The sequence below is a fragment of the Coenobita brevimanus genome, chromosome 11 (assembly GCF_032717465.1).
Source record: "Coenobita brevimanus isolate Jiangsu-jjx chromosome 11, ASM3271746v2, whole genome shotgun sequence".
Taxonomy (NCBI): Eukaryota; Metazoa; Arthropoda; class Malacostraca; order Decapoda; family Coenobitidae; genus Coenobita; species Coenobita brevimanus.
The window spans coordinates 9,404,689-9,416,863 of NC_136964.1; the positions used below are offsets into that span (position 1 = coordinate 9,404,689).

The 12,175-nt window shown below is 39.4% G+C and overlaps 1 protein-coding gene across 1 annotated transcript; it reads left to right on the plus strand.

Moving 5' to 3' along the window:
• Positions 1-3,063: 3,063 nt before the first annotated feature.
• Positions 3,064-8,962, plus strand: mRpS29 (mitochondrial ribosomal protein S29). Its single transcript, XM_080281322.1, has 7 exons — positions 3,064-3,199; positions 4,014-4,150; positions 4,496-4,656; positions 5,408-5,549; positions 6,488-6,580; positions 7,037-7,246; positions 8,371-8,962. Exons 1-6 carry the CDS (start codon positions 3,133-3,135, stop codon positions 7,235-7,237), a joined length of 801 nt encoding a protein of 266 aa, XP_080137448.1. The 5' UTR covers positions 3,064-3,132; the 3' UTR covers positions 7,238-7,246; positions 8,371-8,962.
• Positions 8,963-12,175: the final 3,213 nt, after the last annotated feature.

Here is a 12,175-nt window from a genome sequence, read left to right on the forward strand (position 1 = left end):
GTTTCCGTACAGTTGGTGCTGTAATTTGTGGGAAACAATAGATCAATTTTTTAGGTAAGTAACAATGGAACTTTATTAGCCTGTTTTTTGTAATATACTGTGGTCTCAATAACAAAGAAAGTATCCAAAATGGTTACATAAAGTGGAAGCATACTGTAATGACATTGCATAATTATACCGGTGCTGTCAGGCAGTCCTCACATTAAAAGTCTTAGTTTTGAGTAATTAAAATTCTACTTTAGGTGAAGCAGCTTACAGTGAGAAATTTTTTTTTAGCATGTGACTGAAGAGTTGTAAGTAACGTACAGTTTTATACAGTGAACACTTACAGTACATCAGACTTTCATGAAGTGAATTTAAATGAAAGCTACATGAAGTAACTTGACAGACAAAATTTTGAGAGTCGTCACACCACAGACCACTTCAGCTTGTGGTACACCATAGAGCCGGACACAGTAAAGCACCTACAGTATTCAGCCTGTGTGGTATTCCTTATACAGTGCTCGTCAGAAGTATGGGGCGCCCTGCGTCCCTCCTGAGAAACAAACCTTTCAACATTGAAAAAACATATAAATAATGCATTTTATTTACCTTTAGTGCTTCGTAGGGTAGCCTTTACGTTTCTTCACGGACCTGAGACATCTTGGAAATGAAAGGACGAGGCTCCTGAGGTGCTGGAGGGGTATTTTGTCCCAGGAGTCACGAATGGCGGCTTCCAGCTTAGGCAGAGAGCTCACGTCCTTCCCTTGGAGACTCTTCTTTACGACGTACCAAAGGTTTTCAATCGGGTTGAGGTCTGGGCTATTTCCTGGCCAGTCTGTCATGAATGATACCTCGCAGTCACGAAGTCAATTGGTGACCGATTTGGCCTTGTGAGCAGGTGCACTGTCCTGCTGAAACACTCGTGCACCTGTTAGCTCGAAGGAGTCTGGTAAATGATCACACAGAAGCTCCAGGTAAACATCCTGATTCACTCTGAGGTTCTTGGGAAGTACAACAAGCTTCCCCAAACCCTTCCCTGAGAAACAACCCCATACCATGAGTGAATCAGGATGTTTAACTGTGCTTTCTACATACCGTGGGTCAAGTGGGTCACTACCTTTGCATGCTCCTCTGTTACAGGTAACACTAAATGTTGCCTCATCAGACCACAACACTGACAACCATTGCTCCTCACCTCAATTTAGATATTTATTAGCAAAGGCAAGCCTATGAATTCTCTGGCTGCTAGAGAGAAGAGGCTTTTTCACAGGCCTGTGACTTGTGTAACCAAGCTCATGCACCCTACGAGACACTGTTCTCACTGACACCTCACCAAACACTTCCAGGTTGCTCTCCTTAATTTTCCTTGCACTCACACAAGGATTAAACTCCACTGCACGTTTTAAAACATTAACAGACCTTGGGGAAGTTTTCCTAGGCCTACCAGACCTCGGTTTCTTTGTGGGAACTTCGCCACCATTTTCCTCCCAAAACCGCGCACACCAACGACGCATTGTCGATCGTGCCACACCAACCAATTCACTAATTTCCTTTGTGTGGTGGCCTGCCTCCTTTAGAGCAATGATCTGGGATATGATTTCACTCGATAGTTCACGGGTAGGTGCCATAACAAAGTTTTAAAAGGCCAAAACACTGCGGGACACTCGGTAAAAAATGGCGCAATTTGAGAGGGACACTCGGCGGAGTTTCTCTCTCTCAGGCAGCCCGTGGGCGACTGAGGCGGGAACCAACCAGCGCGTCAGAAGGCCTCAGGCTACCGTGACGTCATGCTCGGAGCTCAAACTTATGGCTCAATTCTTACCCCCAAAAATGGGTGATTCTTTTTGGGCCATAAGTATTGCGCGCCCGGCGGACAACGCTGAATACTTCTGACGAGCACTGTATGTACCCTGGGTTATGTCAGACCTGTTTTATTCTTAATTATGTCCAGATGATTTTATTCATCTTTGGAGATACTGTATTTTGAACTGGAGGGTTTAGATGTAGCCTTTTTTATGTATTCATTGCCAGAGGTTTCCCCTGAACAGAAAAAAAAAAAAAAAAGTCATTCTTACGTAGTACTAACAAGAATGGAAATAACATCTTCGGGTGTCAGGAAATAGTGTAGGTGTTTATTTGATGGATAGTTAATAATAAGATAGCTTTAAATCCAGACAAACTTAATTTCCAGAGCCAACATACCACCGATCACCGTGGTCTGTGGTACACCCTAGAGCCAGACACAGTAAAGCGACTATTCAGCCCAGGTGGCATCCCTCGTCAGTACTCTGGGTTGTGCCGCACCTTTGGCGAGACCTGCCTTATGGTACGCCAGCCGGCTGTCACCACCATTGACTACATCAAGAGATCAAACCTCACCCTGCCACCCAATAAGTTTATGCTCTGTATCCTTTAAGTGGAGGAACATTGTAATTGTTTAACAGTGATATCATTTTATTTAATGTAAGTACAGACAGTGTATCCCATTCGTGTTGCCTACTTGTCAGCCAATGGGTTGGCAGAGGGTTAGTGCCCCTCCCCATAAAACATTTAAGTCAGAAACAAATGACCACCCCATATGGGATTATGGTGTCTGGCAATAGATAGATAGATTTATGGCTGTATAATATAACTTTACCATGTCAAAATCCCAACTCCATCCCACAGGTAACTTATTATTTGTTTTGAAGTTGTGAGCCATGAGTTTGAGGGTTTTGTTGATGTGTTTATTATGTGGTGCATTTGGACAGTTTCACATACTTCCTCTTTCTGTGTGTCTGGACCTTACGTCAATGCACCTTTTAGGTGGGAAGCAGGTTGGGATGATGATGATGCTGATAGGGTTGATGTACCTACCGTATGTATACATACTTACATGTTTACCTCATCCCATGTCACTCAAAATTATGGCCACAATGATACTGATGATGATCAAGAAGTTTGCCTTTTCTTTTCTTTGTTTCTAAATCCTTCCTCATGTTATATCTTAGGTGGGAAAAATGGTTGTGGTAGTTATTGTGATGATGATGATTATGGTGATATAATGTTGGAGCCTTTATAAATGATACAGTATGATATATGGTACTGTTTTTGTTGTTGTTTGGTCCTTAACCCTCTGTGTTAGATGGTGAAGCTGGTGTGGGCAAGACTATGTCCCTGGTCCACATCACACACTTCTTGGCAGAGGATGGCTGGATCCTGCTACATGTTGCACTTGGTTAGTAACTCCTGTACTCTTGAAGGCAGTAATTGGTTGCTCCCTAGCAGAGCAAGGGCCAGTGAACTTCCTATTAACTCAAAGGCAAGGCAAGGTCAGAAAGAGGGCAATGATATTGATGAGTTCCCTGTAAGATGATAGGGAAGATAAAAGATTATTAAATGGCACAGGGTTCTTTCTGCTTGGAGGGATACCATTTATTGCTTTTGTCTGTACTTCACCCATTCTGTAGGAGAGAATCTTCTAAACCAGATAAAAATGTTTTCAGTAGCCAGAATAAATAGGGAAGGTGTTCTAAAATAGATGGTTATACAACAGGATGGGTAGCAGTTTTGCAGTGTTTCAAAAAGTAGATGAGCAAAATTATTCACTACAAAAGGAACTCCCTGTTGCTGTAATTTACTCCCTTGCTCTTTCATTTATTTATGTGTCTGGTAGAATACACTGGGTTTGCCATTTTTAAGAATGTACCAATGTGAGCAAAAGTTAGCTGACAGTTCCCTATCAACATTATGTTTAGAGGCTGTTGTTATTCCTCTCTGAACATAGGAGTATCTTGCCAGCTCATACTGTACTTTTCTGTTGTGGATGATGATGGATGGACTTCATATTGTTTTCTGTCCCATACACAAATATGTAATAATATTGTTACATCACCATACCGGACAGGGAAGCATTGGTGAACTGTCAACTGTGATAATATACTGGCCCATCCTATTCTACAAAAATAATATGATACTGAATTACTGTATGGTGTTAAAAAATTCACCCTTCTATATAGACCCCAATATCATCTTGTTGTCCTCTCTGTCAGCTCCCCAGTGGCGTCGAGGGTTCCGAGAAGTAGCAGCGTCTTCAACTGTCCCTGACCTCTATGACCACCACTTTGAGGCTGTTGTGTGGCTACAGCAGTTCAAATCACAGAATGCTGACCTTCTATCAGAACTCCAGGTAAGTGTAATTTAGTTTGTCCTTTATTATTATTATTATTATTATTATTATTATTATTATTTATTATTATTATTATTATTGTTAGTGGTAATAGCACAGTAAAATTTTGTATTTATTTTTACCGGGTATTGCAATGATGATGATGATAATAATAATAGTGATAGTTTTTCTGGACCTCACTCTGCCCTTGGATGGGAAAGGAGATCCGGATGATGATGACGATGATGTTGATGTTTTTCTGGATCATACCTCAAACCTCTTCATCCACATTTATTCAGTGAGAATTGATTGTATGACAATGATGATGACAGCAATGGTGAACTAAAAGTATTGTGTATTTTTCAGCTTACAACTAGTGAACGTTACGAATGGTCACGACGGGAGACCACAGAGGCTGGGGAGCCGCTGGTTGCCCTAGTAGACCTGGGCATTGCCAGGGCACGTTTTGCCTCTGCCTGTGTCATGGGCATCACCACTGAACTAAAGCGCTATGCCTCTCAATCCAGGTTAGACCAAGTTATGATAATTCCCACTTGGCTTTGTTCTTGCAATGCCTAGATTCTTTTAGAAAGCTGCTATTTAGCCTTGTTGACCAGGGCATTGCCAGGACTTGCTTTAATTCAGCCTGTCATTGGACATCACTGTGGAAATGAAATGCTATGCAACTCAGTCCAGGTTAGACAATAGTTCATTCCAGCTTAGAGTTACACTCAGCCATGACTCACAGTCATCTACACTGGCCCATACTCCCTGACCGTAGCTCCAACATTGGTCCATTATTATTTTGATTTGCGATGGCAGAGCTGAGGGGTGGGATAAGACTGGAGTCATTGGTGTTGTGGTGAGGAGAGGTAGATTGAGATGATTTGGGGATGTAGAGAGTATGGGGGATGATAATTGGGTGCAGAAAGTGAGAAGTGGTAATGTTAGGGATAGGGTTGTTAGAGGTAGACTGAAAAAGACCTGGGATGAGGTCACTGAATAGGGAAGCTGCCAGAGCTCGAACAGCATGGAGAGCTCTCATTAGTTGACCAAGGCCGATGCATGCCAGCATGTTTGGAGCCACCAAAAACGAACGAACAAACGAAGTGGACTAATTATTGGTAATGGAGGTAGAATGAGGGTGTTTGTGAAGGTGTGGAAGGGTGTGAATTCAAGCACTATGCTGCACAATCAAGGCCAGGCATTAGGAATGGTGTTAGAGAGAGAGAGAGAATAGTAAGTCCAGTCCATTAACCCTCATCTCTCTCCCCACAGGTGTAAGGTAGCGCTAATAATCGACGGCATCAACACATTTTTCTGTAACAAGTCGCGGTTCCGGCTGGAGGATCGATCATTTCTGCCACCACAGAAGTTCACACTCTACCGCGCCTTCTCACAGTTCTTTACCATGGATTGGGTGAGTAGAGAGAGAGAGAGAGAGAGAGAGAGAGAATCTACCTTTACCAAACCTAACCCTATTTTACTTTACCTTAACTATACTTCACCTAATCTAATCTGATCATCTCTCTCACAACTTGTCACTAGAACTTGACTCTTCTGCACCTTCTCACAACTCTTCTACTCATATGTGGTGAGATGAGCTTGTCCTCTCTTCGATTGAGGAAGCTCCTGAACACCCTTTCCCTAGTGATTTGTTTTTGAATATGGGTGGTGAATATCCTTTTGTACATTATATATGCAGAGTATGGCAATATTGGAAGGATTTATGTAACATAGAATAGGACTGGATGTTATAATAAATAAATAGTTTAGGAAAAGGTGTTAGGGAGCTTCCTCAGCCAGTGTGAATACTGGCCATTGTGCTGTTAGCCATTATCTTTTATCAATACCTTTTTCCACCCTAACTTGGCCCAGATTTTTTTTGTTTTGTAGCTTACTTCATGTAGGTGGGTGACAGAACAAGAGAATACTGTGACACTTCACTCTTTACATAGCACTTCTTCATGACTATCATCATATGTTAGTGTTAATCTCTTACTCCAGTTCACCAGTCATGATGGGGAAAGGTTAGTTTTGGGCCAAGGCAGGATAGATCAACATTATCATTCCCATAATTACAGTATATCAGTCATTTAAGTACAAGAAGTTCAGGGTTATAAGAGAATCAAGGCTACAGAAGGATCAGAGCTATAAGATGATCAGGGTTATAAGGGGATCAAGGCTGTAAGAGGATCAGGGCTGTAAGGGATCAGGACTAAAAGAGGATCAGGGCTATAAGAGAATCAGGGTTACACGAGGATCAGAGCTATGAGACAATAAGGGCTATAAGAGAATCAGGGCCTCTGTCAGGGAGTTAAAACAAGCTCTAGATGTGTTGTTCTTGCTTCCTTTCAGACCAATGGGGTGATCGTTGGCAGTATTGATAAAAATGCCAATGATGGGGAACGCCGCAAATCTCACCTCCCACGCTATGTCCTGCGCCAGAAGGTTAGGATGCACATGCAGTATTATCTTCATTATTATTATTATTATTATTATTATTATTATTATCATTATTGTTGTCTTAAATGTGAGGACCAACTTGCCTAGCCCCTGGTTCCTATGCTCCTTATCGGGCAACAGGATTAGATGATGGATGGGTGGATGGATTATTGTTGTTACTTCTTATTATTTTCTCATTTTCATCATTATTTTCATAATTTTATGTCCTGTGCTGTTGGGAAGTAATTAGCTTGCTATTGCGCTCGGTTTAGCTCCCAGTTCATAGAAACATCAGCTATTCTGTGACTATTCTCAGTGTGAGGAATCCTTATGAGGAAGTGTGGCATTGTTTTTATGTCAGTGCATTTGTTCAGTGGCCTAGTTTCGGGCCCCATGAGATGTAATTGGGGATTTACTGTTACCATTTTTTTGTAGTTCATTTCCCCATTCCTTCCTTCATAGGGCTGGGAGACACTGGACCCATTTGTGCCAATCCTGGTGAGTGACTATGATGATGTTGAGATGCGGAGTGTTGTGGATTACTACCTGGACCGGCAGTGGTTACAGTGCCCTGATGTTGCCTCGGACACTGGTCGTGGGGAGTTGGCAGCACTCTCAAACCACAACCCTCTCTCTTTCATGCATATTTGCAAGGCTCTGTAATTTTCACAGGTAAATATGAGTCTGTTGAAGAATGTGTGTGAAGTATGTAGAGTGGATAGGATAAGAAACTGTGATTGATGAAAGATTTGGATTAAGGGAGTCTGTTGATAGTAGGGTAAATGAATGTGCTTAAAGGGTATGGTCATGCAGAGGGAATTGATGTAGGTAGGATGGTAGTAGTAGAAGTAGTAGTAGTAGTAGTACCAGTAGTAGTAGTAGTTGCGACCCCAGGCTCATCTGAATGTGAACCCAGTGGACTCCAGGAAAAATTACCCTCCTCCAGCAGCTCACCACCTCCTTTTGAGAGATAAGGAGGGAGATGAAGGACATTCGGATAACCATGCAGTGGGTCTGTTCATTGTTGTGGTGAAGTAGGTTTATGTTAGAGGCCTTGAAGGTGGGAGGTGGTATGGTAGGCCAAGAAGAAAATGTATAGATATAATACTGTAAATGAATGTGTGAGAATGCAAAGTATGAAAGTTAATGAAGTTGAGGGATGGAGAAGGGATTGAAGTGGTTGTTGAAGTATGTAGGGAGAAGCACATGCCAAGAGTTTGCAGAGTGTAATGTATTATTACCTGTATTAGCATTAGGTTTAGTTCCCTGATGTTGCCCCGCACATTGGTCATAGGACGTTGGCTGCACTGTCACAACCCTCACTTTCATGAATGTCTGCAAGGCTCCTAAAGTTTGTTCATTCATTCATAAAGGCTCTAGCATGCTTTAATATGTTGCCCTTAGTCACTTAATGGTATTTCTCCTTGTTGCTCATTAATGGTATTTCTCCTTGTTGCTCAATGGTATTTCTCCTTGTTGCTCAATAATGGTATTTCTCCTTGTTGCTCAATAATGGTATTTCTCCTTGTTGCTCAATAATGGTATTTCTCCTTGTTGCTCAATCTCTAACTGTTCAATCCTTTATCCCTGGGATCATGCTGTATGATCTTGTCCCAAGACTTTCTTCATTTTCCACATAGCCAACCATCTCAGGGTATGGTACTTCCCATGATGTTAATGAGAATATCTTTATGGCACTGAAAACCCTGTGCTGGTAGTAAGTGTAATTAGAATGATGATAATGTCAGGTTCTGCAGCTCATGTTTTTATTGAATATGATTTTTTCTTTTTTACAGATTGTGTTGCATCAGGTAATGTGTGAGTAGCACTAGAAAGCTGCCCTATATATTGTATTTTCATTGTTGAATTTGTGTACGTATATTGAAATGATTATCAGCAGTAAATTATATTGTTAGATGTGACAACAGAACATACTGTTACTTTTGCTATGATATGCCATACTTTTTAAAACAGCAGTGAAAAGTGGATAGATGAAATTTGTTTATTGTTAACCATGCTGATAGGTATACTGTAGGTAGTCAGCAGGTAAATATTGTTTTTATAGAGTTAGCTATGTACTTTTTATGCAACTTGCATTCTAATGTATTATTGTTATTATTATTTTTGTTATTATTATTATTATTTTTTTAGGGCATTTTGTTTGACATGTGGGAAGTCTTATAGTGTTCTGTATATATTTGCAGTGCTGTATTGTTCTGTCTGTCATGTCTTTGTATTGCTGTTGATTTTGTTTTTTATACGAGAGAAGAAGGTATAATAGTATATTCATGGTTTTATTTATTTATTTATTTCAGGATTACTAGATACACAGTACAGCAGTATGTGGAGTGATATAGTTAAAGTTCTCTTTAATCACACCTCGTGGTAACAAGCCTTACATATTTTGCTGTTTGTATCTATAAGTACTCTATTTCCATTTGTATAGTATTTTGTAATAAAGTATGTACAGTATTTGTTGATATTGAAATCAAGAAATATTTTGACCTTAAAATAGTATGTAATGTAGGCTAAAATAACTAAATAGTTACTTATACCTGTACTGTATCTTAAATATTTATTATAGGTATTTTCATGCACATCACAGGGAGTTTTTATGGTAGAAATGTTAGAAAGGGCATGAAAGAGAGAGAGAGAGAGAGAGTGCTGAGAGTTATGCTCGTGAGGTGGTCCGTGTTCCGAAGGTTTGAATGATGTGTAAATCATTGTTTTGCCCATTTCATTATGTTCTGAATATGAGTAGTAGTATGGCACATCATTTTAATCCATTCACATTCTCTTTTCTTCTCTTGACAAAGGAAGTGTGCAGTAAGCAGAGTTGATAGCAGAATGTGGAGACAGCTGATAGTGTAATGAGGGTATGCTTTTTACAGTTATTTAGTTAGTTTCTTATGCAGTGTATTCAGTTACCTATACCTGTAGTTAGTTCTTCATGCAGTCTTTAGGTATGTAGTTATTTATCTGTGACATTTTTATTTGTTACTTCTACGTACATTTTATAGTTTTATTTTGTGCAATTTATACAGTTATGGTTAGTTTTTTATACAATTTTTAGTTTTATTATTAGTTCTTTATGCAATTTTTAGTTTTATAGCTTGTCATGTAATTTTTAGTCTTTTAATTAGTTCCTTATGGAGTTTTTAGCTATGTAGTTAGTTCTGTATTCATTTTTTACATTTATATAGTTAGTTTTTTATGCAATTTTTAGTTCTATATTTACTTTATGCAATTTTTAGTCTTATAATTAGTTCTTTATGAAGTTTTTAGCTATGTAGTTAGTTCTGTATTCATTTTTTACATTTATATAGTTAGTTTTTTATGCAGTTTTTAGTTCTATATTGACTTTATTCAATTTATAGTTCCATACTTGGTTCTCTATGCACTTTTGGTAATGGTGGTCATATTACTACCAGAAACACATTATTACGAAGTTAAGTACCACATATACTGAACCTTCTCGGTGCTGTTTTTACAATACCAAGGAGATGAGAAATTTTGACACCGGAAGCACATAATCCTGCCTTGTGAAGAATTGTAGATGGAAAGTTCTATTAGCTTGGGACAGTTCCTTTTGTAATCACTTCTAATGCCTGAAGTGGTTTTGAAGGCTTTTCTATAGTGGTGGCACCAGATTCATATGATACAAGTGAAGAATGGGTTTTTAGCCACGCAGAAACCTGTTTTCACTCTGGTTTAATGAATTGCTTTGTGCACATAATCGGAAACTTAACGTGAAGAGAAAAATTATTATTATTATTATTATTATTATTATTATTACAACAACTACTGCTACTACTACTGTTACTATTATTATTGTTATTACATTGCTATTATTATTATTATGTGTTGTCAGTTTTTTTCGTAATCGTTATTGTTGGATATGCTTGGATTGAGAAGTCCTACAGCACATAGATAGTCAGGTGCTTCGATCAGGGTGAACCATAGATCCAGCTTACCTTATCCTTTTGAATTTTTTGGCCCTGTGCCAATTGTGTCTGTGCCAGATTCAGCCGGGTGCACATAGAGCGTGCCGTCGCTCAGCGATATCTGTACTTAATCAGCCCCTGTACACTAAATTTTTATGGTAGGTTAATGAAAGTGGTACCATTTTAAAGCTGAATAGTTGCTCTTTGTTGTTGTATGGTTGAAAAAGGTAAATACGATAGCTAAAAGGCTAATAGGATGAGTAGGAGTTAGCTGAAAAGAAAAAATTGCACACCCTTCCATGGAAAAATATCTATAAAAGAATAAAGTATTCGAGTTACATGAAATTTGATAGCACCATGTCAGTCTACAGTTTCCCTTTCTATTGATATATAGGTTATGGCAGTTCATGTTAGTTGTCACAGAAAAAAGTGAAAGCTCTTGCTGTCACGCTGGCAAATATCCATGCTGGTAATACCGATATTATTCATGGTTAAAACCTGTTTACTGTATTATGCATATCTATCTGATGTACTCATCACTGTAAAAACAAATAGTTGGAAAAAGATAAACAGGATAGTGTATGTGGAACAAGGCCAGATAGAAGAAGGAAAACATGCAAAAAAAAAATATTGTATGACTCATATTCAAGTCATTAGAATCTCAACGGTTGGATTTATGTTGACGCAAAATCACGTCATTGGAATCTCACAGGGTTGATATGGTGTTGTCTGCTATGTGAATGTATAACAGTGTGAACTTATGTATGTGTGGTGTTGTGTGTTGAATGAGAGTACACGTGTCATATTTAGAGTTAGGTCATCCATTTTTGCATGCGAGTGATACGCTGTAATCATCATCATCCGGACCTCCTTAGAGCAGGGTGAGGAGTAGCAACATCCAGACAGCCCAGGTTTGCCCAATCCAATGGGCCACGCTTCCATTCACTCATCATTCAAGCCCCCGGAATCCTGGCTGTATCTGATACAGCAAAAACTTTCACCATGTTCCGTAGCTTCACATAAACGTATCTGCTAGAGTCAATCCGAACGCTGTCATGTTAAAAAGGGGTGCCAGATCAATGTAATATCTTCTGTATTATCTTCTACAACAGTACATTTGTTCTTCACCTGTCATGCATTCTTTGAACTCTCGTGTTGTTGAAGTTGTAATACACCCAAGAATTTCAATAGGGTAACAGCAGATGGTTTGGTTAAGCTAAAGGAGGTTTTAGCAAAGTGTTAAGAGAAAATATTTTAGTGAGGTTTTTGTTGTGGCCTCAGCGTCATCTGAATGTGAACCTAGTGGACTACAGGTTGAGGTTGCCCTTCAGCAGTCCACCATCCTCCCATTTGGGGGATATGGGTGGGGTTAAGGCATGTTTGTATGACCAGGTAGTTGAGTCACTTATAGTTGGTGTGTTTTCATTAGAGGGAACTTGATCAATCACATAAATATTCAGTCTTGGTTGCACAAAATTCAGTGAGACTTGGTTATGAGATAGAATTGAGTCTCTTTGGTTACTAAGCAGATAAGCCCTTTTTTCTGACCATACCACTATTGAACAAGCTAAAAAGGGTCAGGGATATTTATTATAGAGAAAATGCACTATACTGTAGTGTAGTTGTACTGGTTCCAACACAGGAAGGCGTCCCTCTC

What these genes read in the sequence shown, in the direction of transcription:
- mRpS29 (XM_080281322.1), top strand. Translation starts at nt 3,133, where the DNA reads ATGTCCCTGGTCCACATCACACACTTCTTGGCAGAGGATGGCTGGATC. An exon ending in CCTGCTACATGTTGCACTTG is followed by an intron (nt 3,200 to 4,013) that starts GTTAGTAACTCC and finishes CCTCTCTGTCAG; the next exon opens with CTCCCCAGTGGCGTCGAGGG. An exon ending in CGCTATGCCTCTCAATCCAG is followed by an intron (nt 4,657 to 5,407) that starts GTTAGACCAAGT and finishes CTCTCCCCACAG; the next exon opens with GTGTAAGGTAGCGCTAATAA.